The 27,586-nt window shown below is 43.2% G+C and overlaps 1 protein-coding gene across 1 annotated transcript; it reads left to right on the top strand.

Annotated features, from left to right (window-relative positions):
- Positions 1 to 27,586, top strand: dlat (dihydrolipoamide S-acetyltransferase (E2 component of pyruvate dehydrogenase complex)). The gene is made up of 14 exons (XM_070894437.1): positions 1 to 353; positions 6,816 to 6,917; positions 9,919 to 10,043; positions 14,733 to 14,871; positions 15,578 to 15,704; positions 16,584 to 16,759; positions 17,587 to 17,731; positions 18,895 to 18,962; positions 20,091 to 20,174; positions 20,293 to 20,400; positions 22,468 to 22,586; positions 23,413 to 23,575; positions 24,266 to 24,402; positions 25,080 to 27,586. The coding sequence occupies exons 1-14, from the start codon at positions 96 to 98 to the stop codon at positions 25,207 to 25,209; spliced, it is 1,881 nt and encodes a 626-aa protein (XP_070750538.1). The 5' UTR covers positions 1 to 95; the 3' UTR covers positions 25,210 to 27,586.

Raw genomic sequence — 27,586 nt, 5'->3', positions numbered from 1 at the left:
TGCCGCCCGGCGATTTGCAGCAAGGCCGAGGTCACCGAGGAGACGCCGAGCTGCCCCCCTCCGCCACCTCTCCCTTGTCTCACACCGGGCTCGCCATGCTCCGCCAGGCCGCCAGACTCGGGCCGTGCGTACGGCTGAAGCCGGGCTCCGAGTGCCGGGGGGCCGCTGCTGCTGCCGCCGCCGCCGCCGCCGTCGGGGGCCGGATCCGGGCCCGCTGCTGGTACTCGCTCAGCGCCGCCGCGAAGAGCGGGGGCCCCGGCCGCCTGCAGCAGCACCACCAGCGGCTGCTGCTGCAGAGAGACAGGCTGCCGGCCGCGGCCCGGAGGTGGTACAGCCTGCCCCCGCACCAGCTGGTGAGCAACACCCGGGCAGAGTCTCTGGGCCAATCTGGGGGGCTTGGGGAAGGCTGGGCATTTGACCATGGCGAAGGGCAAGAGCCTTAAATAACCCGCAGCACATAGCTCGCCGCAGAGCTTCCATCTGCCTCCGAAGTTTGTGCCTCAGTGGGCAGCACGCTTGCCCCCGAGTCAGAAAGTTGTGTGGGTTTCAAGTACCGCTCCAGAGACTTGAGCACAAAAATCTAGACTGACACCCCCAGCGCAGTACTCGGGGAGTGCCGCATTGTCGGAGGTGCCGTCTTTCGGACGAGACGTTAATCATCATAGGCAGTCCCTCGGAATCGAGGAAGACTTGCTTCCACTCCCAAAGTGAGTTCTCTGGTGGCTGAACAGTCCAATACGAGAACCACAGACTCTGTCACACAGGTGGGACAGACAGTGGTTGAAGGAAAGGGTGCGCGGGGAGTCTGTTTTGCCACACGCTCCTTCTGCCTGCGCTTGGTTTCTGCATGCTCTCGCCGACGATACTCGAGGAGCTCAGCGCCCTCCCGGATTCCTCCACTTAGGCGTGGTTTTTGGCCAGGGACTCCCAGGTGTCAGTGGGGCTGTCGCACTTTATCAGGGAGGCTTTGAGGGTGTCCTTGTAATGTTTCCTCTACCCACCTTTGGCTCGTTTGCCATGGACGAGTTCCGAATAGAGCGTTTGCTTTGGGAGTCTCATGTCTGGCAGTGCTGCACTGTCGGAGGTGCCGTCTTTCGGACGAGACGTTAAACCAAGGCCCCTCTGCCTCCTCGTGTGGACATAAAAGATCCCGTGGCGCTATTTCGAAGAACAGCAGGGGAGTTCTCCCCCGGTTTCCTGGCCAATATTTATCCCTCAATCAACATCGCTAAATACAGATTATCTGGTCATTGCTGTTTGTGGGAGCTTGCTGTGCGCAAATTGGCTACTGCGTTTCCTATATTACAACAGCGACTTCATTGATTGTAAGATGCTTTGGGACGTCCGGTGGGTGTGAAAGGCTCTATATAAATGCAAGTTTTTACTTTTCAAATGCATTCTTGAGCATTGAGGAATAAATGCTCAGGTCAAGTTTTGCTCTTGCTGGAGTCAAAATTATTTTGAGCTCTTGGATGTCTTGCACGTAATATGGTTATAAAGTTGCTTTACTGCTCCAGATTTGATGCTTCGTTGCTGGTGAAATATGTTCAGACGTGCATATTTTGCTTTGTGTTACTTGCTTCAGTTGGTTTTTAATTCACTGCATTCATGGAGCTTTCTCAGTGTCCCCTGGTCTGGAATGCTAAAGTTCCACAAATGTCCCCAAAGTTCTCGAGTCTCTAGGATAGAAGTAGAATGTAGATTTTTTGCTGGAATATGGATAGACGCAGTTGCGTGATAACTGGTGAAAACTGTCTGTATTCGTTATTTGGTGATTATAATGTTAGTAATAGCATGCTATTAAGACCCCTGTTTATGTTCCTCCAACTCTGGCCTCTTGTACATCCAACCCCACTTCCTACGACCCACCGTTGGAGTCATCTCGGCTCTGGAATTCACTTCCGAAACCCTTCCGCATCTCTCCTCCATTAAGGTGCTCTTTAAAACCTACCAATTCGACCAAGCTTTTAGTCACCCGCCCTAATATCTCCTCTGTGTCAACTTTTGCCTGAATGCGCTCCTGTGAAGCAACTTGGAATGTTTTTTATGTTAAAGGTGCTGTATAAAGGAAAATTGTTCACCTGTTGCAAAATTTGCTTTATGGGATTCAAAATTACTATTAACTCTAAATATGTGCTTGTGCCAAATTAAATGCTCCAAGGTGTTGATGAGATTACAAGAGTCTGGAAGCTGGTTAGAATTTATGAATAATTTGAAACGTTTTCTCAAACATTTTAAAACTGATCCTGTCTGAAGCTTTGAAAACATTTCCCGGCCCACACAGTTTTAAAATATTTTAATCTTACAATTTAGAAGTCATCACACTGGAGATAAGATATACTAAACATAACCTTGATCAAATATTCACAAAACTGAATAGCATGCTGGAAATATAGGGCCACGAGATGCACACGCGCCCGCAGGGTCCCCGCAAGTTCCAGGTTTAGGAACCTGGAACCTGCGATCTGTCAAGAATCTTCTCGACAGATCTCGTGCCTCCTAAACGAAAGGGCCTCCGCGGGCGGAGAGTTGGGCTATTTGTCCAACTCCTACCCAGCGAATGTCCTTCAAATTCTTACGAGTAATAAAAGCAGGCCTGCTTTTATCAACATAAGACTTTTAAAGCACAGAATAAAATCCTATTAAATAAGGTAGACCTTATGGTGATATGAATGGGAATATCACTACTCTGATAGGTTGGGCCGGCCCACGTGATCACAGTGATGCGTACGACATGCATACGCTGCTGGAATACGTGGGCCTCTACGCAGACCTTCGCGTCGAGGCCCAGGATCGCAAGCCTCCGAAACTCCAGGAACAACAGGTACTTTCGTAGAAATCTTTGTGGTCAGAGGCATCTGCTTGCGGGAAGCCTCCGACCGCGAATTCTGGGCCATTGTATATGTTGTAGGGTATATGAGTGTCGGTATTGGCTGGATACAGTAATGTAAATGCATTAACCTTGGGATGGATTTACTTTGTCTCTGTGATGCTGTTGTGCTTCATGAAAGAAAGTAGTTGGCAACTCTGTAGGGACATGCTACATATAAAGCTTGGGTTACCTTCCCAGTTGTAAGACATGTATGCGTCTAGGATTAGGCACTCCAGGTTAACAGCAACATGCAATCCTAGTCATGTCCACCCGACTGAGCAGTGGCTCTAAAGCTAAACAAATACAAGGACTTTAAATAACTCTTGTCATGAATTAAGTAGGTGAGTGGTAGGATTGGTGTTCATGATCAGGAACTTGCTTGCAAAGCACTTATTTGAATGGGAGGGAGGGACTGAAGGGTGATGGCTGCCTCTGAGCAAGAAACATTCTCACCTGGGCCTCCATTTGCTCACCTTGTTTGCCTCTTTTTGTTGAGGGTGGGGGATGGCGCAGAGGTTGAGAGAGAAAATGTATGAAATAATGGATATTAAACTTTATTCAGTTGGGTTTAAAGCTGAAAAATTTGAATTTTTCAATCATTTGGTTTCAAAAGTCTTCAAGTACATTGAATTGACAGATAACTTGAATTTCTTAAACTAATTTAATAGCGTATGATGAGGTAGTGGAAGTTGTATTGTTTAAATATGAGCATCAACAAGTTCATTCAATGTTTGGCAGCCAAACTTCAGCCACTTGATTCTAAACAGTAAATGCTGGAAGAGTTTAACAGATCAGTGAGCATCTGTGGAAAGAGCAGGCAAGTTAACATTGCAGATATAGGCCCTTCAACACTGGGAAAAAATATTACAGATCAACAGTATTTTATTTAAAGAAAGAGAACAAAGCTAGGGGAAAAAAAACACACACCTATGAGAGAGGCACCTATAAAGTGCTTAAAGGGAAAACAGGAGCTAGTTAAATGGCTGGTGTGATATTAACGTACGATAATGGGAAGAAACATAATAAAAGAAATGTAAAACATTCAAGAGAAGATGTGAATAGTTGAGACAGTGAGGGAGGGGATGGCAGTTCTGCAATGCAAACGGGAAATCCTGGTAAAATGCAACAATATCCAAAAGCTCAGTAGAAGAAAAAAGCAGAGTGGTAGGATGGTTGCATACTGCCCCACCAGCACGGTATTCCCATTCAACCCCCCAGGCCATCGTTTTCCCCCCCCCCACCACCCTCGACAGGATAGATGCAGAGAGGATGTTTCCCCTTGTGGGCGAATCTAGAACTAGGGGGCATAGTTTCAGAATAAGGGGTCGCCCATTTAAAATGAAATGAGGAATTTCTTCTCTGAGGGTCGTGAATCTATGGAATTCTCTGCCCCAGAGAGCTGTGGCGGCTGGGTCATTGAATATATTTAAGGTAGAGATAGACAGATTTTTGAACGGTAAAGGAGTCAAGGGTTATGGAGAGCGGGCAGGGAAGTGGAGTTGAGTTCAAGATCAGATCAGCCATGATCTTATTGAATGGCGGAGCAGGCTCGAGGGGCCATGTGGTCTACTCCTGCTCCTATTCTTATGTTCACCCTCCCTCCCAGAACTACTACACTTCTCACATCACCAGCTTTTATCGTCTTAAAGAAAGTGAGAGCTAAAGTTAAGGTTTGAAGTTAATATTAAGGCCAGAGAGCTACGAAGTGCCTAATAGAAAGATAAAGTGCTGTTCTTTGAGCTTCATTGGAACAGTGGGCCCAAATTTGGCCCTCCGTTTTTTACGGGGCACTTACCTGAGGTGCGCCAACTTTCTGCTCCCAAAAGGCTGCCGAAAATGTAGTTCTGTGTTCTCCCCGCTCTGTGGCCTCTCCCATGGCTTGGTGCGGCGTGGTCTGTTCATTAGGGGCGGAAAACAGTGCTGGCAGTTCAATGCTTGCGCACTGGAGGTTTTGCACATGCGCAGTAGCTCCTGCTCCCCAGCCGGAGGTCCCTCGGAGAAGTCCAGTCCAGTCCTTGGAGAAGTCCAGTCCTCGGAGAAGACCCTCAGAGAGAGAGTCGGTGCATTCTCCCGCTCCTATCCCCAGCCGAGTGGCCTCCCGCACCGGCCGACTGGCCAGATAGGATTGAGTTTTATTTTTTATTTATTGATGGTTGTGCTTTGTTTTGATGGTGGCGAGTGGCGGAGGAGGAGGAGAGTTTTCATATGAAGGGAGGACTTAAGTTTTATTTTTTATTTATTTTATTTATTATTGATGGTTTTTATGCTACTTGAATGTTATTGTGAAGGTGTTTAGTGCTTTGCAAGGTCCTCTGTGCGTCCCCCTCTTTCGCCCGCCCCCAATCTCTGGCTACCTGCGTTGATTACTTAACTCTCCGCAAGGGTTTTCTGTGAGGCCACAAGTGGCCACATACATTGGCCTAAGTTAGTTTGGAGCAACTATTAGCTGTCCAAACTGACTTAAATGGCCAAAACAGGCATAGGTGGTTGGTAACGTTCCCTTTTGAGAAAAAAAAACTAAACTAAAAAAAATCCTAACTAACTCACTTACTGTGGCGCAAATTAAATGTAGAATGGGGATTTTTAAGATAATTCCAGAAAAATCAAGTTGCTCCAAAAAAAACGGAGCGACTCCTGGGCAATTTTGGGCCCATTAGGCCAAAGCCAGAAAGAGGTCAGAGTAGGGTGGGTAATCGAAATCGTAAGCAAAAGGTAGCTTGGGTCGCATTTGCAGACAGAACAAAGATGTTCAGCAAAGCTGCCCATAATCTGTGTTCCCTCTATGCATAGTAGCGGGAACTGCACCATGAGGAGCAGATAGAGTATACTGGTTTTCCTTTTAATATTCTTCATATGTGGGTGATGCTGGCTAGGTAACATTTATTGCTCATTCCTGCCCTGAGTAGGTGATGGTGGGCCATCTCCATGACCCACTGCAGTCCTTATGGTGATGGTGTTCCCACAACAGCATTAGGTAGGGAATTCCAGGATACTGACCCAGCGATGATGAAGGAACAGTGAATATGTCCAAGCCTGGATGAGGTGTGACTTGGAGGTGATAATGTACCCACGACATTGCTGCCATCATCCTTCCTGGTGGTAGAGGTCACGGGGGAAGGAGTTTGGAAGAAGTACATATAAATTACGGTCACAGACTGTTGGAGTTACAAATGGTTTTAATATCAGCTGCTGCATTGTTGGGTTGTTTAGGTTTTCGATTCTGCATTTTTCTAACTGCGGCGAGTTCTGTGGAAGTGATTCTCCAGTATGGATGAAATCTGATACTGTGTGTGTATGGTGAGTGAGTCCAGTGATTGCCTTTACTGTACCACAGCACACAACACGCTTGGCTTAATTTACATGCTGCTGCTGTTCACAATCACTGACTTTTAAGTTGTGGATTTTGCTTCCAATTTTCACTGGTTGCTGAATGTCCAGTTTTACACAGTCCAGTTTTTGAATAGCCTGTGTGGAAATCCTACACCAAATATCTGCCCTTCCAATAATTCGCCTCCTGTCTGGTCTCTCAAAGTGCTGACTCTAACCGCGTCCATGCCTGCCCTTTGCGTAGAATGAATGCTGTCGAGTTGCGTGTTTCGAAGGGTTGCCTTGGATGAGGTCCAGTGACCCGTTTTACTGACCCGATGGGATGCTCTAAAAGTAAGTGCGCACAGATTTAGGGATGGCTGGAAATACCGATACATAAAATCTCTGTCGCACACCTGATCTTTCAATGAAACACTGAATCTTTTCAGCCCTTTGAATGTGTTTTTGTAGTTACTGTCCATTTCTTCCTTTTCTGCTGAAATATTTTGTAATCGGAAGGATGAATAATGCCCTCAGTTAATGCAAAGATATTTTTTTTGAAAGATGATGTACTTTATTATTGAGTTGTACTACAAGGCCTGTGTGATCCGATTACTCATTGCTGTTTTATTCATAGATGACGTTACCTGCTCTGTCACCCACAATGCAAATGGGAACTATAGCCCGGTGGGAGAAGAAGGAAGGAGACAAAATAAATGAAGGAGATTTAATAGCTGAGGTATGTGAAATGAAAACCCTGTTTAATCTAAGTGCATTCGAGAACTTTTAATGTTCAAAACTCACTTGGTTTTCTTATGCACTGTCAGTTGGTTGTAATGCTGTGTGTAGAGTGTATCTAAGTGGTGCTGAATATCTGTTTACACTGCCCTCTTAGTTTGGATTCTGGAGTCCAGAATTCATGCACTTGTTCCCTGCAACATTACCCTGGTAACAGAATATGAACATAAGATAATAACATAAGAATTAGAAGCAGGAGTAGACCATACGGCCCCTCGAGCCTGCTCCATCATTCAATAAGATCATGGCTGATCTTTGATCTCCACTCCATTTTCCTGCACGATCCCCATATCCCATGATTTACCCTAGAGTCCAAAAATCTATCAATCTAAGCCTTGAATATACTCAACGACTGAGCATTCACAGCCCTTTGGGGCAGAGAATTCCAAAGATTCATAACCCTCTGAGTGAATTGGACGCTTGTGAAAAATTGGGCCCGTAGCTGTGTCACTGGGACCGGGGATTTAATAGTCTAGCTTGTGTAGTGATGATGCCAGCTCTACTGAATCTGAACTGTGGAGGCTGGGTCATTGAATATAATTAAGGCAGAGATAGACAGATTTTTGAAAGATAAGGGAATAAGGGGTTATGGGGAGCAAGCCAGGAAGTGAAGCTGAGTCCATGATCAGATCAGCCATGATCTTATTAAATGGCAGAGCAGGCTCGAGGGGCTAGGTGGCCGACTCCTGCTCCTATTTCTTATGTAACTGGACAAGTGCCAGTGTAAAAGTGACTGCGACGGTGGCTACTTTGACAGGTGCATAGCATTATCGCGTCATGTTTACTTTCTATGTTGCCCACTGTTTGTCGAGATGTGTAGAGGTATCAAAATATCAGGATTGTAGAGTTGATGCAAATGGGTAATAGGCTGTTTTGTAATCTTATTTAATGCTCTGTTTTTTTTTAAATTGTCTACCTCAGTTTCAGGCCTATTTTCCAGTGTAAAATAGTTACTTGTGAATTTTTTAAAAATCACTTTTTACTTTTTATTAGTAAGAATGAAAGTTGCTACACTTTAAAACAGAAATTGGGAGGTCATGGGTTCAGGCCCCACTCCAGATGACCACGTAATCTAGGCTGACATTTCAGTGCAGCATTGAGGGAGTGCTGCACTGCCGGAACTTTCGGATGAGACTTGAACCAAGGCACCGTCTGCCCCCTCAGGTGGACATAAAAGATCCCATGACACTATTCGAAGAACAGCAGGGGAGTTCTGTGTCATAGCCAACACTTATACCTCAACCAATACCACCAAAAGAACTGATTGTCAGCTCATTTGTCTCATTGTCCTGACCAATAATTTTCCCTTAATCAACATAACAAAAACATATTATCTGGTCATTATGACATTGCTATTTGTGGGAGCTTCCTGTGCGCAGCACAACAGTGACTACAGTCCAAAAGTACTTCATTGGCTGTAAGGCACTTTGAGACATCCAGTGGTCGTGAAAGGCGCTGTATAAATGCAAGTCTTTCTTCCTTGCTGTGTGCAGATTGGCTGTTGCCTTACTACACTTCAAAGGTACTTAATTGGTTGTGAAGCACTTTAAGACATCCGGAGGATGTGAAAGGTGCTATATAAATGCCAATTTGTTCTAATATATGCTCTAGAAAAGGTTTTTCAAAATATGACAGCCTGCATGGGGTTATAATGAAATTCATTACAAAACCATGATTGATGTATAGTCAATAATCACAGTGTAATGAGCATCTATATTGCATTTGCTTAAAAACTGCATTGTTGTATTTTATTTATACATAATGGCCATAGTAGTGAAGCCCCTGTTATTGCATTGAGGGACATTTTTAGTGACTGAACTACAGATGAGAACTAATAAAACTAGCTTTTTTTAAAAAACCAATCTAAAAGCACAGTAAAATACAAATGAGCCACATATGTTAAGACGATTTTTAACCTACAATATATTCTGATGTGCAATCACTGTCGAAAGAGACTTGGTCAAATACAAACTGGGAAGGGTTTATAAAATGGTCTTGCATGGGAAAGGCATCAGCCTATGATAGGCACAGCACACGAAGTGGCCAATCTTTGTCGCTCAATGGGATGTAGTCCCCAACCAGCCCAAAATCTGATGAAAAGTTTCAAGCAATGCTTATACCATTAGAAACTTTGTTCGGAGCTATTATGGATTGTATAGTCACCAGTGAGAGAAGTGTAAAGGATGAGATGAGAGCAGATTGGTGTTAACTATTAACAGGCTGCTGAGAATGGGAGTCAACAGGAAGGCTCCACGCTGCTCGCATACCACTACAAGGTGCAGCGCGTGCTGGTGCAGGAGAGCGATGGCTGTGAAGTGGGCGACTGGATTGCACGTCACCAAAATGCAGGTGGCTGATTGGAACACGGGCAGGTACATCAGGAGCGGCAATGTCGGCGTGAAGGAGCGACGAGGTCAAGACCCAGGAGAGGCGGGAGTTTGGGGCCCAGAAGAGGCGAGGGCCCAGGGGCAGCACGGGCCAGCCCACACTGCGAATTGTGTGCGCACTAGGCCTATGCAGCAGAGCCGGTCTCCAGTCGTCTTGGTTAACCCTTGCCACTGCACTAAGACCTAGTTCTGTCAAGCCCGTGTGGTGGCTGGTGTGCAACAGCCACCACACGTTAAAAAAAAAAAAAAAATTCACGCACAGGCATCTTCCACCCTTCAACATGTAGTTCGGGATCTGGAATATTAGATCTTTCATTGAAATACCTGTGAACTCGTCCCTTTTTGGCAAGGAAGCAAGTCATCCTCGATTCGAGGGACCGCCTATGATGAAGACAGGAAGGCTAGCGTACATCAACTAGGTGGCAATTCTGAGGAAAGGTGTCCAGAGTTGATTTTAAACTTGGAGGTGGCAATGTTACACACTGTTAATGCAGGACTATTGTTGGGTTCCTTTCTCCTGCTGTATTTAAACAATGTAATTTTTTTTCTCCAAAGGTGGAAACGGACAAGGCAACAGTAGGCTTTGAGAGTCTGGAAGAATGCTATATGGCAAGAATCCTAATGCCCGCAGGAACGCGAGATGTGCCACTTGGTACGATCATCTGCATCACCGTTCAAAAGTGAGCATGCAAATACTTTTAACAAATGTTCCACTCTGCCTGGATCAGTGCTTGTTTTCTTTGAATCCTCTCTTGCGACTTCTGTACTCAATAGAATATTTTTGTGCACAAAATATTCAAATCCACATTTACTGGATACAGTTGTGTTGTACGTTTACTGCTGTAAGTAAACTTTATGAAGTTCTGTGTAGTTTCAAGAACAAATAACTTTTTCAAGGTCCCGTGCCCTTCATTGTCGGCTTCTCCCCATTCCCTGACTGAAAAGGTTGGTAGACAGCCTCCAGCAGTGCTGTTCTTTCACCACACGTTTTAAAAAAAATTCACGCACAGGCATCTTCCACCCTTCAACATGTAGTTCGGGATGATTCCTCTTGACTTACTGGTCCAAGGAGTGCTGGCCTTTTTGCACCTTCCTTATGATAGCACAATTGAAAGTGAGAGCCTGGTGTATGAGGACTTAGGTCTTCAGAGCATTGCACTAAACCTTCAATTCAATGGCCCCAAGTTTCGACATGATTTGCTCCTGATTTTTAGGAGCAACTGGTGTCGAACGGAGTACCTTCGAAATCGGAATTCTCGCCATTTAGTTTGTTCCAGTTCTAGTCAGTTAGAACAGTTTCGCTTTGGAACAGAATTTTTTTTTCAAAAGGGGGCGTGTCCGGCCACTTAGGCCTGTTTTCAAAGTTTTGTGAGTGAAAACTTACTCCAAACTTAGAATGGAGTAAGTGAAGATTTTTGTACGCTCGAAAAAACCTTGTCTACACTTTAGAAAATCAGGCATAGGTTACAAATCAGGCATAGGGAATGGGGGGGGGGGGGGGTTTAAAGGGAAGTTTACAAACATTAAACACTTCAGTTTTACAAATAAAGAGCCATCATCAATAATAAATGATAAATACATCAATAAATCAACCAATAAATCAATCAAAAAAAATTAATAAGAAATAATTTTTTAAAAAATCAATAAGTAAAACATTTTCTACTTACTGACTGCAGCACCGGGAGCCCTCCAACAGCGTGCTGGGATGCCACCCAGTGTGTCTCTGTCAGTGTCTCTATCTGTCTGTCTGTGTGTGTGTCTCTCATTCTCTGTCAGTGTTTGTGTTTCTGACAGCGAGGGGAGAGGGGAGGGAGGGGGAGAGGGAAGAAGGGGGGGAGAAGAGGGGAGGGGAGGGGGAGAAGGGAGGGGGAGAAGGAGAAGGAGGGGGAGAAGGAGAAGGAGAAGGAGGGGGAGGGGAGAGAAAAAGGGGGGGAGGGGAGAGAAGGAGAAGGAGGGGGTGAGGGGGAGGAGGGGGGGGAAGGGGGAAAGGAGAAGGGGGGTGAAAGGAGAGGGGGGAAGGAGATGGATCGGGGGGGGGGGGGAGGAGATGGGGAGTTTGGGGGGGGAAAGGAGATGGGGGGGAGGGAGGGAGGCTGAATGGGCCGGGCCCGAGACTTCGGGCAGTGCCCGTCCCCAGCACCATATCTACAGGTAGGTGGCGTTGGGTCGGGTCGGGTGGAGCGCGGTTCCGGGGGTGTGGTGGGAGGGAGGTCGGTTCGGTTCGGGTCGGGGGGGAGGGAGGGAGGGAGGGAGAGGGAGGTCAGGTCGGATCTAGTCCGCGGGCAGGAAGCAGGAGTCGGGTCCGGTGCGGAGGCGGGGGAAAGCGGGGGTCGGGTCGGGTCCGGTCCAGGAGCGGTGGGGTGGGGGAGGAGCGGGAGCGGGAGTCGGGTCGGTGTCGGGTCCGGTCCGGAGGCGGGGGGCGGGAGCGGGAGTCGAGTCGGGAGGAAACAGGAGCTGGGCGTGGTAGGCAGCCTTATTCACGCAGCCCCAGTGAGGCCATTGGGCCAGGGCTAGGGGCTGCGTGCTTCGGCCCCTCCCACACAGTTTTGGGCGCCTGGAGCTACTGCACATGCGCGCCCACTGTAGCGTGCATGTGCAGAGGTCCCGGCTCTGTTTTCAGAGCAGGGACCTAGCCCCGCCCCCTACAGCTCCTGCTGCGCTGCGCCTAGCGGCAAACGACCTGCAGGGAGCTGGAGAATCTGGAAGGTTTTTTTAGGCGCACTTTGTGGCGCGAAAAACGGGCGTCCAGGTTGGGACTGCGCCGTTCTAGGCGCGGCTCGAAACTTGGGCCCAATGTTCACTACTACCTTCAAGAATCCTCAAATTGTTTCCGTTCTAATGACGGTAAATCGTCCGCATTATGTACAAACACATTTATTTTCTTGACTGACCGAATTCCATGGTATTATGTCAATGTGACGCAACTCCTGTTTAAAAAGAAGGCAAATGTTAAATATTAAGACACACTGCAAGCTGCACCTACATTCGGAGGGTAGTCAAGGAATGTTGCCATTGAAATTGTTTAGTCATGCATATCAGAATTGGGAATAGAACAGGCAACCTTTGGGATAGTGTTTGCAGTCTAATCTGTCTGCTACCACAAACTAAGCGATGCCCTCAATCAACATAACAAACAGATTATCTGGTCATTATCACATTGCTGTTCGTGGGTAAGTTAGCTGCTGCTTTTCCCACATTACAACAGTGACTACACTCCAAGTACTTCATTGGCTATAAAGCGATTTGAGACATTTGTAGTTGTGAAAGGCGCTATATAAATGTAAGTCTTTTATATTAAAAGGTTGATAGAAGATAGGATGGAGACACTTAAATTATAGCCAGGGAGCATATTAAAAGATAAAGTTGAATCACCAGGTAATATAGAAACAGCGCAAAAAAAAAGTTTGACTATTAGACACCTCAAACTCTTATTGGGCTAGAACATTGTGCATGGAGTAAAGAACATCTAAAATGAACACCTGAAATGTAGAATTTTCAAATTTGTCCATGTGATTTACTCTCTTACACCCATTAAATCTACAAAAAATAAAGTTAAAATAACTGCTTCATTTTTGTGGTCCAGCATGCTAGATACTTTTGATTCTTGGACATGATTTCCCATAGTTCCTTATCATGAAGCGTCATCCCAAGAAGGAAAAATGACGAGCTGAATCACACTCTGTTAACTGAGCTCAGTTATAGCAACGGTTGAGTAGCTGCAATTGACCACAGTGCAAACTGACAAGGAAGAGGAAAAAGCTAGGGCTCCTACTCCTGATAACTATCCAGTGATTACTGTTACTGGGTGAGAAGAGGATTGGTACTCCAATCTTGAGTGAGTCATAACTTCCCCCAGCTGAATGTTGGGAAGGCCAAAGCCATCATCTTCAGCCCCCAACACAAACTACGTATCCCGTCACCAACTCCCCCTCCCAGGCCGCTGTGTCAAACTGTTCACAGCCTCTGCATCCTGCTGATCACAGCTGAGCTTCTAACCTCAGGATCCTCTTCATTGTAACGACCTCCTACTTCCATCACTAACATTGCCTGCCTCTGCTCCCTGCTTCAACTTGTCCATCGCTGAAATCCTGAATCGTGCCTTTTGTGATCTTCATACTCAATTACTCCAATACTCTTTTGGCAGGCCTCCCATTCTCTACCCTCCGTAAACTTCTGCAGTCCATATCCTATGCTACACCAAGTCCTGGTCGCTCATCGGTCCTCTTGATTTATGCTGCTGAAACCCCAGCCCCCCAATGCCTTACATTTAAATTTCCCATCTGTGTATTTAAATCCCTCCAAGCCTTTGTCTCATTCTATCTCTTAACCTCCTCTAGTTTGAACTTTTGATTCCTCTGACTTTGGCCTTTTGTACATCATCTCCACCTTTATTTTGCCATTGGTGGCTGTGCCTTGAGCCACTTGGGTTCCACTCCCTGAAATTCTCTCCCCAAACCCCACTGCCTTGCTCCCTGCGAAGGCCCTCCTGAAACTCCTCCTCTGACCAAGCTTTTGGTCACTCCTGCTAACCATGCTTCCTTTAGCTTATGCTTCTGTCCAGTGCCATGGGATGTTATTCTACATTAAAGTCATTTTTATAATGTAAATTCTAAAGAAAGAATGTGCATTTATATAATGCCTTTTATTTCCTCGGGACGACCCAAAGTGCTTCACAGCTAATAAAGTACTTTTTAAGGGTAGTCGCTGATGTAATGTAGGGAAAGACAATTTGCGTAAATCAAGGTCCTGCAAACAACAATGCGATAAATGACCAGGTAATCAATTTTAGTGATGTTGGTTGAGGGATAAATAATTAACCAGGATACCTGCTGAACTCCCCAGCTATTGTTTGAATGGTACCATGGGATATTTTACATCCATCTCAGAGGGTTCAACTTCTCATCTGAAGAAGGCATCTCTGACAGTGCAGCACTCCCTCGGTACCACACTGAAGTGTCAGCCTGAATTAGGTGCTCAAGTCCTGGAGGGGAACTTGAAACAACAATCTTCTGATTCAGAGTGAGCTTGCTACCAGTGAGTCAAGGCTGAAAGCTAAAACCTGTACATTGTGCATTGGACATTACCACAGCCGCTTGGACCTTGCTTGTTAGCCACGGGTTGGATAGGAATTTCCCAAAGTTTCTTTTCCTAAAATGAGCATTGGCTGTTTTGTTTTAAGCTTATGATTGCGGAGGGGCGGGAATGGAGTTGACGTACAAAGCCGTACTGTGTCTGGATAGGGTGGTCTTGACAGATCACATGGTCCTTCTTTGTATCTTTGAGTTCAGTCGACACGCCTGCACTATCCACTGTTGCTGTTAAATTATGACAAAGTGTAAACATCTTTCTCTGTCACTTGTACTGTTTAGCGCTGAGGATATTGAAGCTTTTAAGGATTACAGTCCAGAGGCAGCAAGTGCCTCACCAGTCGCAGCAGCTGCTGGATCCCCTTCCACACCCTCGTCTCCACCCAAAGCTCCAGGCAGTTCTTATCCTCCCCACATGAAGGTGAGCAAAGAGAAATTGGAAATGTGAGCAGTACATCAATCTATCTGTTTTAGGTCAATTTGGATTATCTAGGAAACTAACCAATTTTTCTTATTGAAGTTTGCTGCGTTTGTGACATATGTATAGCTCCAAAACAATGGGAAACAATCAATTGTATACATTAAAAAGCATACATTAAATTGTATACATTAAATGGCCTGGTTTTTACATTCTTGGAACAGTTGGGTCCGATTGGAACCCAATCTTTAAAATCTTGGCGTGCACACTGCAAAGTTTAGTGAATCTTTATTTGGGGGATGCATGTGTAGGGAATATATTGAAATGGCAGTCGTAAGCTAGGGAAATGTTATACCTGGTGGTACTTGGTACATAGAACTGTCTAATTTCTCCTGCCTCTCTCCTGCCATTATATGGTTGTAGCAGGCTGTATTCTGACTTAACTGAATACAGAATAATGTTAAGTAAAGGAGAAAGAATTTGACAATCTCATGGCCATATACCAATGATTTATTTTCTAGGTTTACTTTATATAGTCTTGTTAATCACAATTGACTTTATGATGTAACTTTAAACTTCAAATGTCCTTTTCCGTCAGCTTGCCATGGTTTCAATTGAGTTGCGAAACGTTGCACTACGCCTTAATGTACGTGTCTCAATTTTCAATTTTGTGTAGATTATAAAGTCAGAGTATGCTGTTTGTTTGCAGATTGTCCTGCCTGCTCTTTCTCCAACAATGACAGTGGGTACCGTTCAACGTTGGGAGAAGAAGGTTGGTGAGAAGTTGTGTGAAGGTGATCTTATAGCGGAGATTGAAACAGACAAAGCAACAATAGGTAAGCATTGACTTGAGTGAAACATTGCATGTTTAAGAACTGCACTTCTGTGCACTGAACAGCACTTTAAAATCAGTAAACATCTGTGTTTGGGGACCTGATCTAATTTTAGTTTATTCACGCCATGTCCTAAAATGATGATTTCAGATACTGTTACCACTATATGTTTATAATGCGGCCATGGTTGGGAGATTAGATTTGACGTGTCTCTGCATATGGACAGTGTAAAAATTGGGGATGGTTTGGGGTAACACTTGATACGGAACAAAATTGTAACGTGGTAATTGTTGATACTTGTAGGTTGAACCTCCCTTATCCGGAACCCTGGGGCCCGGCCTGTTCTGTATAAGGGATTTTTCTGGACGAGGGGTGATCACGTTAAATTGGATGGTACAGGTACTGAGCAAGAGGATATCGGGGCTGGCTGGCTTGGGGCTGGGAGTGCGGCAGAGAGATCATGGGAGGGTGGCGGGATGATGGATCGCGGGGTTAGGTCAGTGATTGTGGGAGTCGGCAGCGAGGAAGGACTTCAATTTGTTCATGTTGGAGTTCTGCGCATGCGCCACCTGGTGGCCGGGAATGATTCAGGATGAGGGGTGGTTCTGGATAAGGGAGTTCTGGATAAGGGAGGTTCAACCTGTATAGGTTATTTTATGAAAATATTTGAACGTTTTCAAAGATGTGCTCAAAATAAGCAGCATAGTGCAGAAATATGATAAAATATAATTCATGAAAAGATAATTTAAAGTTTTTTGTTTTCCTAGTTTGATATAGTTGGAATGCACTATAATCAATTGACCAGCTAGGGCGACATCTTAAAGCCAACAGGAATAAGATTGATGATAGTACTGTATTATGAACAACCATTATCTCTCTTAGGGTTTGAAGTAATGGAAGAAGGTTACTTGGCCAAGATTCTGATAGCTGAGGGTACACGGGACGTTCCTCTTGGGACATCACTGTGCATCATTGTAGAGAAGGAGTCGGACATTCCAGCGTTCGCCGATTATGTGGAAACTGGAGTTGCTGATATTAAGCCACAATCTCCACCTCCAGTAAGAACACACATTATATCTGCAGGAGTAACACTTAGAGCTTCAAACCTTCTCTTAAGAAATAACATTCAACCCCCACCCCCACCGTCTGTGTTAAATCCCTGGTGACCATTCGGTACTTGCAATACTTCATCCAAGTGCTTGTCATTTTAAGGTGTGAACCTTGACTGTAACTGTTGTCAGGCTGGTCAACCATGGGTGAATCGTGATTCTCTCACCTGATGTCCACATGAGCAGGGGTCGTTGGATAGAGATCAGCACGTGAATTCTGGTTCATTTTCCCCTATCTGACCCGGGGCACTAAAGCCAGTTGCCACACCCCTAAAGCCATCTCAGCTAAGATCCACTCGGAGTCCAGGGATTAAACCTAGGATCTTCTTGGTCATATGGCTCAACTGCCCGCTGCATAAGCTTATTGAGCTACCAGCAGAGCATTTCGAACAAAGTTTCTGTGAACTCTTCAAGTTTCATGTCTGGCTAAAGTGCCTGATGTTTGTTGTAACAGTGACTCAAATAGTCATGTCTCATCTATTTAACATTTGGTATTGCTGATCTTCTGTTGCATCAGTATTGAAGCACTTAATAAAGTTTTGTGCTGAGAACTTGTCCTTTGTGATTTGGATTGAGATTTAATGATAAAATGCCAAATACAATAGTGTATTCATAAATTGAATGAAAATAAATTTTAGCCGACTTTGCAGGTACTGTTCCCTAAAGTTGCATGTAATAACCCACGTTGTACAGTAACAGTTGCTAGATTTTGTCTCTTGTTTAAAAGGGAGATTGGATTACGATTTGTTCAGCCAAACTTATGAAATTTGTTGCAGACTGCCCCCCTCCCTCAACAGCCTGTGGCAGCACCGGCTATGTCTGCCCCAGCCAAGCCTAGAGATCCCAAAGGTCGAGTCTTTGCCAGTCCTTTGGCAAAGAAACTGGCAGCTGACAAGGGAATTGACCTCCAACAAATCAAAGGTAAGTTGCATTAAAATTGAAATGCACCTAGTTACAGTTAACAGCACTGGGTTTAATGTATTTTGAACTATTTAAGTCACAGTCAAAGCCGATTTGTTTAAAAGAAAGACTTGGATTTATATTGCACCTTTCACGACCACTGGATGTCTCGAGCTTTACAGCCAATGAAGTACTTTTGGAGTGTAGTCACTGTTGTAATATAGGGAGAGCATACCAAGAGCATATGTTGATTAGCTTGGTTCAGTTGGTAGCAGTCTTGCCTCAAAATCAGAGGTTTGTGTGTTCCGGACGCACTTAATTTGACTGACATTCTACAGTACCTGTGGTAGTGCTGCATTGTTAAAGGTTCAACCTCACGGGTAAGATGCTCTGCCAAGACCACATCTGCCTCTTCAGGTGGATGTAAAAAATTCTATGGTACTCTTCGAAGAAGCGCAGGGAGTTCTCCTGGCCAACCACCTTCACCCCCACCCCCCCCCGCTAACACTGCCTAAAGCAAATTCATTTGCTGTTCGTAGGACCCTTGATGTGTTCCCTGTATTTGTCTGCAAAACAGCCACTGTATTTCAAAGCAATCAATTCAAAATGAAGTGCTTTGAGAGATGTGATTAGGCACTAGATAAATGTGTCTTTATTTTTAAAAACGTTGGCGCGATGGGTGCTTTATAAAATAAACTAGTCTTTGCTGTTTCAATACTGTGACCTCTAATCGCTTTGGAATGGAGCTAGTAAAAGCTGTGGAAGGTTATGTTTTTGCATAAGAAAAGTACTGTTGAACGTGTTGCAATGAATTTAAAACTAAGGATAAATAAAATTCCTTGAAAAGGGCAATTTTATTTATTCGTTCACGGGATGTGGGCCTCGCCGGCAAAGCCAGCATTTATTGCCCATCCCTAATTTCCCTCGAAGTTGGTGGTGAGCTGCCATTTCAGAAGGCAGTTAAGAGTCAACCACATTGCTGTGGGTCTGGAGTCATATATCGGCCAGACCGGGTAAGGACGGCAGATTTCCTTCCCTGAAGGACATTAGTGAACTAGATGGGTTTTTACGACAATCCGGTAGTTTCATGGTCGCCATTGCTGCAAAACATCACCAGACATCACACGGATTGGTTTAAAATTGGTATTTGTGCTCTGATTTGATGGTGTATTTTCTTTACTTAGGTACCGGACCAGATGGTCAAATCAGGAAAAAAGATATTGAATCTTTTGTACCTTCAAAAGTAGCTCCAGTAAGTTCATTTAAAAAGACTGACTTTCAGATCTGAGACCGTCAAACCTGAGAATATTTTGCTGGTTGCAATAATATTAGGCTTGTTCAAATCTGCTGCGATGAGATTTGCCCAGCATTGTTCAAACCTTTTAAAGCTCCGCAATTAAGTCTCTGGGTCCTCGGGACTGAATCGACTATACAGGAGTGAGGTGATTTCCCCTCTCAACACAGGAGGGTCGTGGGATAAGTTTGGTAGCTGCTGTTCGCAGTGGTTCTGATTCCAGCATAGAAAATATTCCCAAATTGGACTCTTCAACTTAATGTTTGAGAGCTCCTGAATTAGTAAGAGGGAAGCATAGAAAAGTGAGTTTTTGGAATTGTTGCAGCATTCTCCAATATCCAATCCTACTGTCTATAAACCCTGATGTTTTAGTGTGCCATGACATGTGGCTGTTGGTTAGCCTAGTGTTTAGTGACTGACTGATTCCTAATAGAAGTCCTGGCTATGTTAGGGAGAGAGGGCAAAGCAATATTTTTTTTTTAACTAGAATTACAAAATAGCATTGTTCGGAATGGTCAGGAAATAACTACGCAGCTGTCATGACATCGATGGTAAAGGGTTAAAAGTCTATACAAAGGAAGATGGAGTAAATTGACTTTCAGACAAGTGAACTCTGTTGATGGGGTGTTATGGTACTTTACTATAGCCATGAGAAATAACTATATGACTTTTACCAAAATAGCTATTTATGTCAGTTAGTAAACCCGTAACTGGTCATGGTAGGAATTGAACAATACTATGGAAGTTTTTACCTGTTGCTTTTAAATGCCACTAATGCATTTCCCATGAGGCTGCTCAGAGTGAGTGGCTGCGGATATAGTGTATGTTCAACATGTGTTGCGCGTAGAAGTGACCAACGAGCAAAGGTTGCAAGATGGAGAAAGAATTTTGTAACCTGCTCAGAGACAGTGAAACCAGTCTTTGATTAGCTGAAATTTTTCAGGAATCAATCCAAAAAGCACAGCACATTTAAAGCGGGACGCATGCAGTACCCAAGAATTATTGTACAGATTTTAGCTTTTTTTTAGTGTGCAATACCACAAGCTTTAACGTACTTAACTATGTTATGCCTGTATTTTTCTGTAGGCTCCGACTGCTGCTGCTGCTCCTAGTGTAGCAGCTGTACCGACTGGAACATTCACAGACGTCCCGATCAGTGGTATACGGAAGGCAAGATACAATTGACAAAATTGCAACTGGTTAGAAAGTGGGATGGAGTATGACAGAGACTGCTATTTCTCACCTTCATTTTTCTGTCACTAACTCCTTTGTTTATGTTTTACCTTAGGTTATAGCCCAGCGTCTTATGCAGTCCAAGCAGATCATCCCCCATTATTACCTATCTATAGATGTCAACATGGATAGGATTCTGGAGCTTCGGAAGCAGTTGAATGAGGTATGAATGGAACGGCAAGCAGTGTATGGGACAATTGTTCAGTATAAACATTTTAGGGGGATGTCCATTTTTGGTTTGCTTACATAGAAATTTACAGCGCAGAAGGAGGCCATTTTGGCCCATCGTGTCCACGCCGGCCGACAAAGAGCCACACGGCCCTTGGTCAGCAGCCCTGAAGGGTACACATAAACCTATGAACAATGACGGAAAGGCAAAGAGCACCCAAGCCCAACCAGTCCGCCCCACACAACTACAACACCCCTTATACTGAAACATTCTACACTCTACCCCAACTGGAGCCATGTGATCACCAGATTACAAACCCAGGCCAATTTAGGGAGAAGAAAATCTGGGAAAATTCCTCTCCAACCCATCCAGGCGATCGAAACTAGTCCAGGAGATCACCCTGTCCGTATTCGATTCCCTGCAGTCCTTACCATTATATCTGCGCTTACTAGTCTCTCCTAGCTGTATACCTACTGTTTACATCTCTGAGTGAAAAGGGTGACTGGCTCTCAGGCTGCTGCCACCTGTTGGCTTCTTCCTCACCCTCTCTACAGTGTGGCTGAAATCATGAACTCAACAATGAAGCACCGGCTTCCTAAAATCCATGGTGCTCCCTGCTGATGTTTCAACACACTACGATGGGTTCGTAAATGAATAATTATTGCATAAAGAAGTGAATACTGTTGTTTAAAACTTAAGTTAGGACAAGCAGACCTTCAATCCTGTAATCTGCCTTCGGTCCTAACAAAGACGAAAAGGACAGAGTTGCTCTGTCAAAGTTGTCCCTTACAATCGTGCTACAATTAAGCATCATGACCCCCAATGCGCTCGCCCAGTAGCAGCCATGTAGTCTCCTGAGAGGCAAAAGAAAACCCAGGCCAGTTCAGGGAAACATATTTCTGGGGGGAAATTCCTCTATGACCGACAGAGGTGATCAAGGCGATTTCCAGGTGACCACATCACCCGTGAGGGATATGGCCCCACACTCCACCTACGCAGTGATAGCAGCCTCATCCAGCTCTCTTTTGAACATTTTCTGCAAATCTGCACCAAATGGCAACTTTTTCTCCAGAGATCACTGGCCATCTGTGAAAAGCAAAAAACCTCTTGACATCTAGTTCTAGCTCACATACCATATACAGACGTCCTCTGGTCCTCCCTACCTATTCATTCCAATAGTCTATCCACAGAGAATGTCTAGTCCCTTCATTATTTTAAATACCTCAATCAAAATCTCTCGTCTACGCTTTTCTAGAATAAAAAGATCCATAAAATCTCTGCCTATTGTGCTAACTAGTGGCTTTTAAGCTAGGTATCATCCTCATGGCTTTACTCTCAACCTTTTCTCGGACCTCTGTATTACCCACCGTGTGGGGTAACCAGAAATGAACACACTATTGTAGATGAGGGCTAACCATGGTCTTGTAACAGGACATTATAGTACTTTTTTGTTTTATATTGGAGTTGAGATAGAAGATCAGCCATGATCTCATTGAATGGCGGAGCAGGCTCAAGGGGCCGAATAGCCTACTCCTGTTCCTAATTGTTATGTTCTTGTATCGGGTTGTCCTAGTAATACATCCCAATGCTCTGTTAGCTTTTGCTATAGTCTTGTGGCACTGATCGTGAATCTTTTGGAGACTCGTGCACTATAACACCCATGTCTCTTTCCCGCTCAAACCAGTTTCAGTTCAGAGCCCTGAAAGGCATATATATGCTTGGCATTAACCCTATCCACGTCCATAACACTACATTTATCTACATTAAATATCATCTGCCAGATGTGGGCATATTCCCCCATCACCTCTAGATCTGATTGGAATCTTTTATCCTCACCCACGGTTCTAATGCCTGCACAAATCTTTGTGTATTCTGTACAATAATATATAATGTGTACATTAGGAATTATTATCCAGACTCTTATTGCTGATGAGAGAATCACTGCTTAGCTACAGGCAAGAATTTTAAACAAGTTTAAAAGTGAAGATGCCATTTTGCGACTTGGAAAATGGCAGATTATCCTGGGTGATTAATAATAATCTTGGTCCTTTTGTTTTATAGGAAATCAAATCTGAAAACATTAAGCTGTCGGTAAATGATTTTCTCATAAAGGCTTCAGCTTTGGCATGCTTAAAGATTCCCGAAGTAAATTCCTCTTGGCTGGACACGGTCATCAGGCAGTGAGTATGCAATCTACAGATTAAAATGTCTAGAAGGTGTCAGTTTTATTTGAAGCAAGCTGCCTTTGTTTAAAAATTAACATGTGACTACCATGTGAAACTGTATGTAACCATTCAAAATAGAACTTGAGAACATTTAAATGCAGAGATGCACCTTTCCTGTCAAGTGATGTGAAATTTCACAGTACACTGTATTTCAAAAATCGGATGGAAAATGTTACGCTACTTTGCTAAACAGTGACCCTTACCCAAACTCGGAAAAGCAGCATCGGTGGGAATGTTTCCACCTCCTCCTGACAGAGACGACCAATTAAACAGCAAAAGCAAAATACTGTCGGTGCTGGAAATCTGAACTAAAAACTGGAAATACTCAGCAGGTCGACCAGCATCTGTGGAGTTAACGCACCAGCCATTAAATAACAACTTGTGCTGAACTCTGAACAGTCTGTACAGTAGCACTGTGCCCATTTAAACTGGTTTGCGAGTGCCTGAACTCATTCCACATGCAACTGCTCTATCCAGGATCGAGCAGAGAGGGAGGGGGCATTTATCCCAACAGTCTGACTTGTATTTGAATCCAAGTCACAGAGGCAATAGAAACAGCACACTTGCTTGACCCACTGTGTACCAAGGATTTTCTTGAAAGTCAGCAACATTTGATCAACCATTCTGTATCACGATTAATTAATGATATTAACTGATCAGCAACAACTTGCTCTACAGATTTGTGGTGAGGCTAAACCATCAGAAACCTTCTTTGACTAGAAGTTAGCTGGTGGAAAGGAGCAAATGGACTAACTTAAGCTGGTGTCTTGTTTCCCATCAGAAACCACGTTGTGGACGTCAGTGTGGCTGTGAGTACGCCTGTTGGTCTGATTACTCCCATAGTGTTTAATGCACACATCAAAGGACTGGCCTCCATCAATAATGACGTGAAATCCCTAGCCGAAAGGGCTCGCGAAGGAAAACTCCAGCCCCATGAATTTCAGGTAAGGATTAATATTTGAAAAGAAGAATCCAGTGCATCTGTCCCCTGCATTCGACACCTCACATTACAAGGAATGAAAGGAAATAATGTGATACTGGTGCAGGTATGTGGAAGAATACAAGACATAAATGGGAATTTTTAGGCAAAATTGTAGCCGATGGAGTTAAATGTGGGAAAGTGAAATCTCATGCACTTTGGATCCAAGAAAGACAAATTAGAATGTTTTCTTAATGGGGAGAGACTTGGAACTCTGGAGGAGCAAAATGATTTGGGTGTCCAGGTACACAAATCACTAAAATCTAGTGCACAGGAAGAAAAAGTAATCCAAAAAGGCTAAAGAACTGTTTGTCTCAAGGAGCTGGAATACCAAGAGAAGGATATGCTTCAGTTGTACAGAGCCTTGGTGAAACCCCAGAGAATACTTCATCTTTCAGTGGATTTTGGGAGCTTTTCTCTATTAAACTACAAAATTTAATTTTAAAAAAATGTTTAAGTGCATGGTTTTCCCAGTGAGTTAGTTTTTAAAAATTGTTATCGAGTTTAGTTTAGATCTGCATGTGTAAGATAATGAATCTGTTCATGGATTAGTAATGTGGTAGACAGATCCTCAAAATTGGCAATATGAATAGTCGGGCTTTTTAAAAAAAAAATGGTACGTATTATTTAACCCACTATTTTTCCTTGACATTAGGGTGGAACATTTACAATATCTAACCTCGGAATGTATGGTATAAAGAACTTTTCGGCCATTATCAACCCACCCCAAGCATGCATTTTAGCTGTTGGTGGATCTGAGGAAAGACTGCTTCCTGCAGAAAATGAGCGAGGGTAGGCAATTTCTGCGATTATTGTCTTAACTTTTAGTCGATTATTCCTTAAGTGAATATTGTAACCACAAATAAAAAGAGAAAATGCTTCAAATTTCAGCAGGTCAGGCAGCATCTGTGGAGAGAAACAGAGTTAACGTTTCAGATCTGTGACCAACCTGAAATGTTAACTCTGTTTCTCTCTCCACAGATGCTGCCTGACCTGCTGAGATTTCCAGCAATTTCTGTTTTTATTTCAGTTTCCAGCATCTGCAATATTTTGCTTTTGTATTGTAGCCACAAAGTTGCATTCATCTAGTACCCATTAGAAAGAATACATCGCATTAGAAAGAATTTTCTGTTGTGCGATGTGCATATGTTGTAAAGGAATGTATATTTAAATTACCGAACCTTTAAAACTCCGTTTTACCCTGGAATATTTTGGGTAGTTGTGCAGCATGTCATCCAGAAGGTGACTAGACTTTTAAATACAATTAAATGTTTTATGTCGGAGGAAATAACCATTAAATACATCAGATTTGATTTCTATTCGGTTAATCACTTCTTGTCTGTTAGTCACTTCTATAACTGTGTCGTTCAACTGAGTTAAGTTCTTTAAATACTGTTGTGTCGTTCTGTGTTGTATGGAAGTAAATTTCAATTTTAAAATCTCATCGTTACCTTTTCATAACTCTGCAGATTTGATGTTTCCAGTATGATGGCCGTAACCCTGAGCTGTGACCATCGTGTTGTGGATGGAGCAGTTGGTGCCCAGTGGCTGGCTGAGTTCAAGAAGTTCCTTGAAAAGCCATCTACCATGCTGTTATAGATCACAGGAACCAATGTCTGTTTGAGTGTCAACAGTTTTTTTTTCTTCAAGGCAGTTTTATTTATAAATTCCAGTATCTGCATGAAATCCTTATATTCCTGTTATACTAAGTATGTATACAATAGTGAAAAGAAGGTATGCAGTTGAGCTAGAATCCATAGTAAACAAGGAGGAGAAACTATTAGTGTTCCAACTGAATTCATGACTCTTCATTTACCCAAATCCAGCGTCAGAAATGCTGCGTGCTCCATATTGTGTCCTTGTTCCCGTGCTATAATCTAGAAAGCAATTGAAATAAACCGCTAACTATTTGAATCTGAGGGAGATTTTTATTTTCAAAAAATTAGAATGCACTGAGAACTTTTCTTTGCTATCTGTAACACAATTGTAAATGCTATACTTGTATTTACAATTATGCTTATGAACAAATCAACGTCCTGGGTGGTGTGAAATTGGTAGCATGAACTGGGTTAATCCTCAATAGGTACAGAGTGTGTTTTATATATTTCTCTTAATTAGTTGAATTAAAATCAAAGTGTTAAAAGTACTAGATTAACTGCACATCTTCCCGTTCAGTATTGGTATTCGATTAGAACTACTTTACAGAGGCCTGGAACTATCATAAAGACAAATGGTATTGATGGTTATTGATTGGACTAGATATACAAGTTTATGTTTTTCTTTCCCTATTGTGTATTAAGATAACCAGTTGTTTAAAATGGGGTTTACCCCAGAATAATAAAATTGTGTATCTTTACATCCCTTTCCCAGCGGAAATTGGATTTACTATATATAAAATTTGGGACGAAAAGGAACCATTTTCCAAGTGTTTTACGCTGTTAATGTGCTGCATAGCAGATAATGTTTCATTGCCGGCAACAGATAAACTAATAAATTTTTGACACGTTATCAGGGTTCAGAATGGTTACTTCATGTGTTTGTAGTTTTAACCAGATTAGTGCTGCACACGTCTGGGGGCTCCTAATGTGTTTGCAACGCTATTCAAGATTGACTGAGCTTAATTCAATTTTGAAGTATTATGGTTTGACACTGACTTCAAAGATTCAAGTATGTAATCTTTCAGTCCTTTTGTGGTGCTATCACTGGAAACAATACCTGCTTTGTTCCAGTTTTACATGTACTTTGTTTTGTGTGCAGCTAGCTGTTAGAGAACAGGTAACCACACACATTAAACAGAAGTTATAAGGAAAGGATGACAGTTATCTTTGTCCTAATTTTAGTCAAGTCTCTGTCTATTCTGGCATCATTTTGTACTGGTCACAAAGTTTTTTTTTGTTATGGGATTAACACTTTAACAAGTAGATATAAAAGTTTAACAATAAAAGAACATGAGCCCAATCCTTTAATTCACATTCTTGGGTGCAGTGCATTCTAATTATTGTTTTGTTCACTACCCAAAAGATCTATTCATTCTTATCACTCCAGATATTCTTAATGCCTTATTATTTAAAAGATGTAAACAGCAAGTTAACATAGGAAAGGGAGGAAATAAAAACGGTACTTGAGGAAACCAAATTAAATGTAGAATTCTGTTCAATATTTCTTGTATTTGTACGTCACATGGTGTCGATAATAAAATGCCATATCCTTCACTAAATGAATACACTTTGAAGTATATTTGTAGTATATTTGTGTGTGTGTGTATGTGGTTTGCTGTGGTGTGATCAAATCCCACTGTCATCCTGAATTGGTGTGCTGCAAAAAACATTATTGTACTTGTAATATAATGGATACTGGTTGATTAAACCAAATCCACTCAATTCTCAAATCGATTGCCCTCGACTTCCTATTTAAGTATATCTACCTGGGTGCATAATAATGCTTGATTTATGAAGAGTTTTCATAATATATATAATTTTGCTTGCCATTGTGCTGCTTGCCGGCCGATAGATATTTTCTAATCTGCTAATAGTTGTGTTCTGAACACTGCGTATAAAATGGGGCAAGAGTCTTTCTGCAGCACATTTCGTATATATATTTTGAATTTATTTCTGTTGGGGGTTATGTACTATTGGTTTACTGATGGGTCTGAGCAACACAAGGTCTACCTGTTGGTTGTAGCTCGACATTTTTAAACATGGAATTTGTGATGCTGCGCATATTGATCTGATTGTAAAATTCTGTATTAAACTCAATTTTTTTTTAACATAGGACTTCCACTGTTGCTATTTTTTTGTGGGAGTGGGAAACAAAACTCTCAAATCGATGGTAAAGTGTAAGCTTACGGTAAAATATTGTACTATGTATGTACTGTTACTTCAAGGCATCTCCTCCCAGAAAAGCAGCTCTGGTTGTAGTGCCAACTCTTGGGAAATTTCTATTTAAAACCTGGATTCAAATAAAATGATAAAACAAA

This window comes from Pristiophorus japonicus, chromosome 11, assembly GCF_044704955.1.
Source record: "Pristiophorus japonicus isolate sPriJap1 chromosome 11, sPriJap1.hap1, whole genome shotgun sequence".
Classification (NCBI taxonomy): Eukaryota; Metazoa; Chordata; class Chondrichthyes; family Pristiophoridae; genus Pristiophorus; species Pristiophorus japonicus.
This window is presented reverse-complemented; position numbering and strand designations above follow the sequence as displayed.

Coding starts and splice junctions, on each gene's coding strand:
- dlat (XM_070894437.1), top strand. CDS start 96: ATGCTCCGCCAGGCCGCCAGACTCGGGCCGTGCGTACGGCTGAAGCCG. Junction 10,044..14,732: donor ATCTGCATCACCGTTCAAAA/GTGAGCATGCAA, acceptor TGTACTGTTTAG/CGCTGAGGATATTGAAGCTT. Junction 23,576..24,265: donor TCCAGCCCCATGAATTTCAG/GTAAGGATTAAT, acceptor CCTTGACATTAG/GGTGGAACATTTACAATATC.